Here is a 6,020-nt window from a genome sequence, read left to right as displayed (position 1 = left end):
CTGTGTTTCTTCATGAGTCTTCTTCTTCTTCTTTGGGCTGCTCCTGTTAGTGGTGGCCACAGTGGATTATCTGCCTCCAATACCTTCAGTTCTGCGCATCCTCCTCCCTTACACCAACCGCCTGCATGTCCTCCCTCACCACATCCATCAACCTTTTCTTTGTCCTTCCTCTTTTCCTCTTGCCTGGCAGCTCCATCCTCAGCCTCCTTCTCCCAACGTAACTCTCATCTCTCCTACACACGTGTCCAAACCATCTCAATCTGGCCTCTCTCACTGTTCCACCAAACTAGTCGAGTTTACAAAATATAATTATATGAAAACTATATATTTAGAAATGTTTTACAAATATATAAACAATATATGTACTGTAATTGATGTAGCAAATAAACGAATACATCAATAGTAATGATTAAAATGTTTCTTGACGTTGACCCATGTGTTCATGTCATGCTCCAACCACTAGTGGCAGCAGGGAGCGTCTTGTCAGGGAGCAGCGGGAACAAATTGAGCGGCGAAGAAGAAGACACTTGGAATGCGGAAGTGATCTTTCCTCGCCGTCTTTTTGACGTTGACCACAACTGACCAACATGTGTGAGAGTCCTTCACGGTACTTTGTGTCTTCACTGTTTGGCTTCGAGCAGCACTTTGCCAAGGACGGGACCCCGCTTTGCACAAGTCCCAATGAAAACAACGAGCGGAGCAACGAGTCGTAAGAGTTGGAGAATGTAAACGCCTCCCAAGCCTTGTTTGTTTTGATCTCTACCAACGTTCAGACGCTTACACACGTTTACAAAAGCTTCATTCACTTGTTGATCGTTTGGCTTTTTCATTTCATTTCCACACAACAAGCAGCGCTATATTGCTTCCGTTAGCATTAGCTGCATGCTAGCGGGCCGCCCCGGAGCCCCGACCTGTCCTGCAGAGGGAGACCGAGCAGGGGGCACGGGAGAAGATGAAGAATCTTTAATCGCCACACAGCACAGCACACTACACTACACTACACTACACACACACACACACACACTCTTTGGATTGTGGCCGGTGAAATGGTTCCTCTGCATTTAACCATCCTGGCTTGTCCTTCCTCCGGGGGCACAGCCAGGAGCAGTGGGCAGCGTACGTGGACACGCCCGGGGACCAGGTGATGATATGTGCTTGTTTTTGGTGGGGGTCCTTACTGACGTGAGGTGGAGGAAACCCCATGTGAGCACGGGGAGAACATGCAAACTCCACACAGAAAGGCTCCTATTTGGGAGATAACCCACCGGAGCACGGTGCCAACAGCGCCCCGGGCGGGAATCGAACCAGGACCTTCTTGCTGTGAGGCAGCAGTGCAATACGCCACAGAGTGGGGAGTCCCGCAGCCAGACAGCGGCGCTCTGAGCTCAGCTCAGTCTTGATCACTGATTTTATTTTATTTTTATTGCTCTAATTCGGATTTTATGGCTTTTCTTTCAGTGGAGTGCACTTTACACGTTTACATTATGTCACCTTCAACCAACGTGTGTGTGTGTGTGTGTGTGTGTATATATATATATATATATATATATATATATATATATATATATATATATATATACACACACACACACACAACTCATAAAAAGTTAGGGATATGCGGCTTTCGGGTGAAATCTCAGGATGAACCTAAAATGCACTATAACCTTTAAAGGGTGAACTTAATTTGACCTTCTCTAAACTTTTGAATGCACATGTCCAACTGTTCAATGTTTCAGTACTTTTTGCACAACTTGCTGTTCTCTAACAAGGAGCTGAACAGCAAAATTCACAACAGGTGTTTGCTCCATGAATCGACCAATACACTTCCTGGTTCAATTAGAATTGGGATTTAAACAGTCCTGTTCATCGTGCTGTTCACATTTTGACATCATGAGACCAAGACAACACCGAACAACTGATCAACAGTACCTCGCCATTGCGAGGCTTCAAACAGGATGTTGTCAGAGGGAAGTGGCCACTGAGCTTAGAGTGTTACAGAGTGTCATCAGCAGGTTGCAACAGAGATACAGAGACTGGAAGAGTCACAGAAAGACATAGAAGTGGACGTCCTTTGGCCACATCCCACACTGATGAGCGCTTCATTGTGAACAGTGCCCTGAGGAACCGCATGATGATGCCACTCAACTCCAGGCACATTTAAGGGAGGTGAGAGGCACCAAGTGTCACGTCAGACCATTCAAAACCGTTTACATCAGCGTGGTCTGCGTGCTAGACCACCTGCAAGGGCACCTGACCACACCACCAGGCACAGGCATCATGGTCTTGCAGGGGCCAGGGAGCGTTGACGCTGGACGAGGGACCAGGGGCCTCAGTGCTGTTCTCTGATGAAAGTCCATTCACGTTGAGCAGAAATGATGAGACGTCAAGGAGAGCGCTACGCATCAGCCACTGTTGTCACCAGACGAGCCTTTGGTGGTGGTGGTGTTACAGTGTGGGCAGGTGTGTCTGGTCAATACAGAACTACCCTACACCTTGTGAATGATACAGTGACAAGCCCATACTACCTGAATGACATCATTCATCCAGTCATTGTGCCCCTGCATGAACAACACAGGCCTCATTTCATCTTCATGGACGACAATGCTCCAGCTCATGGAGGTGGTGTCATTAGGGAACGGCTGCTGGAGACTGGGGCACCTCAAATGGAGTGGCCTGCACTTTCTCCAGACCTGAATCCCGTAGAAAACCTCTGGGATCAGCTGAGTGGCCGTGTAGAGGCTCCTAACTCTGTACCCAAGAACCTCAATGACCTGAGGGCCCCCTTCAAGAAGAGTGGGGGGCCAGGCCTCAGCAGACAATAAGTCGACTTGTGAACAGCATGAGACGTCGTTGTCAAGCTGTAACTGATGCTCGAGGCCACATGACAAGTTATTGAGACATTGACATTTGTTGTTGTGGTAAACCCACCACTGTTGTTGGCTTTTGTTTCAATAAATAGTTTGAGATGAGGAAATCACCATTGCACGCTTCTACTTAAATGCCCTACTTTCATGATATATCACCGTAGCTTGAACTCTTTATATTTTCCATAAATTTCACCCGAAAGCCAAATATCCATAACTTTTTGTGAGGTGTGTGTGTGTGTGTGTGTGTGTATATGTGTGTGTGTATGTATATATATATATATATATATATATATATATATAAAAAATGTTTTCACATTCAATTGAAAATAAACATAAAGGGGTAAAATTAAAGAAATAAACATTCACTTATCCGAATGGATCACCTCATTTGACATGAATATTGAATATTGACATATTCATGTTTGAATAACATCAATTAGGGTTGCAGCGGTTATCAGTGTTAGTGTTTGGGCGTACACAGATTACATTGCTTGGCCACTGCCCCCACTGTCGTTTTGCCCTTTTTTTTCATATAGAAATAAAATCTACATAAAAACGTAATTTGCACGTGTCAGCACTGAAAAATTCTAATTTGTGAAATACTTAGTGTGTTATCAATACAAACATATCACAGCACAGTCTGTGGAGTCTGCTTGTCATGGGAGGAGAGGAGGCTGTAGTAGGCTATAATAAACTTCCTAATATAAAATAAACATTTACATTTTCTTCTCATTCTAGAACAAGGAGAAGCTCCCAGCAGCGCTCTGACGCAGAGGTAGATCACACCGCTCACTTTCCCGCCGCCTCCACGACACGTGACCAGAAGCGCCACGACGACAACAACAATGGCAGAGCGGCTCCAACTCTTCACCTTTTCGGTACGAGAGCGAATATCTGCGGCGGTGGGAGAGCTTCTGTTCCTGTGCGACAAGGTGAAGGTGGGAGAAGAAGTGAGAGACGCGCTGAGCGACAAGGTGATAGCGGCAGGAGGAGACGTTTACAGAGAGTTTGAACGCTCTGTGGTGAACTGGGAGAGCAGACGGAGGCGCTCGGAGCAGGAGATCCGGAGGCTGTACAGAGTGCTGGCTTCCATCCTGAGACCTGGAGTCCAGCTGAGCAGAGCAGGTCTGGACCCTTCTAATATATCTTAAAAGGCTTATATCATATCTATCATATGGCACTTAAAAATAAATATGGAGCCATATAAACAATGTCTTTCCTCAATGGACCCCATCTTATTGCTATGTACACTCCGCAGTCTGAAAGCACGGGGAAAATTTTAGATTTTTGTATGAAATGTCATATATATATATATATATATACAGTTATATTAAATTATTACTATATATTACCTGGTATGAAACAGCGCAAGTTGCAACCTCTTCCTTCATCAGTGGGACACTTCAGCAAGATGTCAGTGCTATTAATGTGTCGTGGCCAGGCTTGGGCCCCGCCCAAATATCACCATACACGATTTTATTGACGTTCATCACTGTATCGTCGTTGCCGGTGGGGGCAATGACAGAAAATAGTCCCATTACGCACGGTTGTGCATAGCGTTTTTTGGCTTCATTCAATTATAATAAATACACTTGTATAACTGTGAACCTTAGATGCCGGGTCACGGAGAAGGGCTCGCAAGGTGGCTGTTCACTTAATGTTTGTGTGCATTATAATAACAGGATTCAACAGATAGACGCTTACAAAATGCACGGGGATAACAATTGGAATTATTTATAAGGGGAATCATAAATATATTTTTATATGTGAATCGTCCGGACACAAATGTGAGCTTGGTTTTCCGTGTGCCCCGATTGCCGTGCCCAGTTCCTGTAAATAAAACAACTAAAACCATATGGTGACGGGGCACGGAGGAACGGGGCACGACTAGTAGACACTTTTATTATTTTCTACACATGACGCATGTAGAGTATCCCCATTACACACTGATTTGTTCCATGCCGTTCCACTTGTTTCGTTCCATAAAGGAGACTTAAAATGACCTAGATCTAAAAGAAAAAGCACACTTTTTTGGTGCACTGATCAAGGGCATCCCATCGCTGGTGATGGATGGATTGATTGATTGATTTGTTTGTTTTTCCTAGAAATAAAATGGAAACATAGGTGGTATTTGCAGAGGCTCTACCTTTTCTACTTTCCAATATGTAATAAACAGGAAGCTGTCTTGAATCTCACCTTCAAATTATGACAATTTTCATTGTAGTTAATTGTAAGTCAAGGTAATTATTATTATTAAAATTTCATGTATCATATTATTGTAAACTGTGATCATATTTAAATTGGAATTTTTCGGCATTTTGATTTCATTAAATGATTAAGAAACTAAATTCAAAGTGTGTGTGTATATATATATATATACACACACACACATATATATATATACACACACACACATATATATATATATACACACACACACACACACACACACACACACAGTGGGGCAAAAAAGTATTTAGTCAGCCACCAATTGTGCAAGTTCTCCCACTTAAAAAGATGAGAGAGGCCTGTTATTTTCATCATAGGTTCACTTCAACTATGAGAGACAAAATGAGAAAAAAAAATCCAGAAAATCACATTGTCTGATTTTTAAAGAATTTATTTGCAAATTATGGTGGAAAATAAGTATTTGGTCAATAACAAAAGTTAATCTCAATACTTTGTTATATACCCTTTGTTTGCAATGACAGAGGTCAAACGTTTTCTGTAAGTCTTCACAAGGTTTTCAAATACTGTTGCTGGTATTTTGGCCCATTCCTCCATGCAGATCTCCTCTAGAGCAGTGATGTTTTGGGGCTGTCGCTGGGCAACACGGACTTTCAACTCCCTCCAAAGATTTTCTATGGGGTTGAGATCTGGAGACTGGCTAGGCCACTCCAGGACCTTGAAATGCTTCTTACGAAGCCACTCCTTCGTTGCCCGGGCGGTGTGTTTGGGATCATTGTCATGCTGAAAGACCCAGCCACGTTTCATCTTCAATGCCCTTGCTGATGGAAGGAGGTTTTCACTCAAAATCTCACGATACATGGCCCCATTCATTCTTTCCTTTACACGGATCAGTCCTCCTGGTCCCTTTGCAGAAAAACAGCCCCAAAGCATGATGTTTCCACCCCCATGCTTCACAGTAGGTAT

General features: G+C 43.7%; 1 protein-coding gene across 3 annotated transcripts in view; it reads left to right on the top strand.

The window, feature by feature from the left end:
* The window catches only part of LOC307243636 (uncharacterized protein), a 228,604-nt gene that overhangs the window by 200,860 nt on the left and 21,724 nt on the right, over positions 1–6,020 (top strand). For 2 of the 3 annotated variants that reach the window (XM_080018512.1, XM_080018510.1), the window contains exon 2: positions 3,606–3,992. In XM_080018512.1, the coding sequence (XP_079874638.1) occupies positions 3,713–3,992 (280 nt within the window). In that variant the 5' untranslated portion in view covers positions 3,606–3,712. Of the gene's footprint in view, positions 1–661; positions 710–3,605; positions 3,993–6,020 lie in introns of those variants that run through there. The other variant, XM_080018511.1, reaches the window with a different exon arrangement.

This window comes from Zeus faber (assembly GCF_960531495.2).
Source record: "Zeus faber genome assembly, chromosome: 1".
In the NCBI taxonomy this organism is placed as follows: domain Eukaryota; kingdom Metazoa; phylum Chordata; class Actinopteri; order Zeiformes; family Zeidae; genus Zeus; species Zeus faber.
The sequence above is the reverse complement of the archived record's forward strand: the minus strand, read 5'-3'. Positions and strand labels throughout refer to the sequence as shown.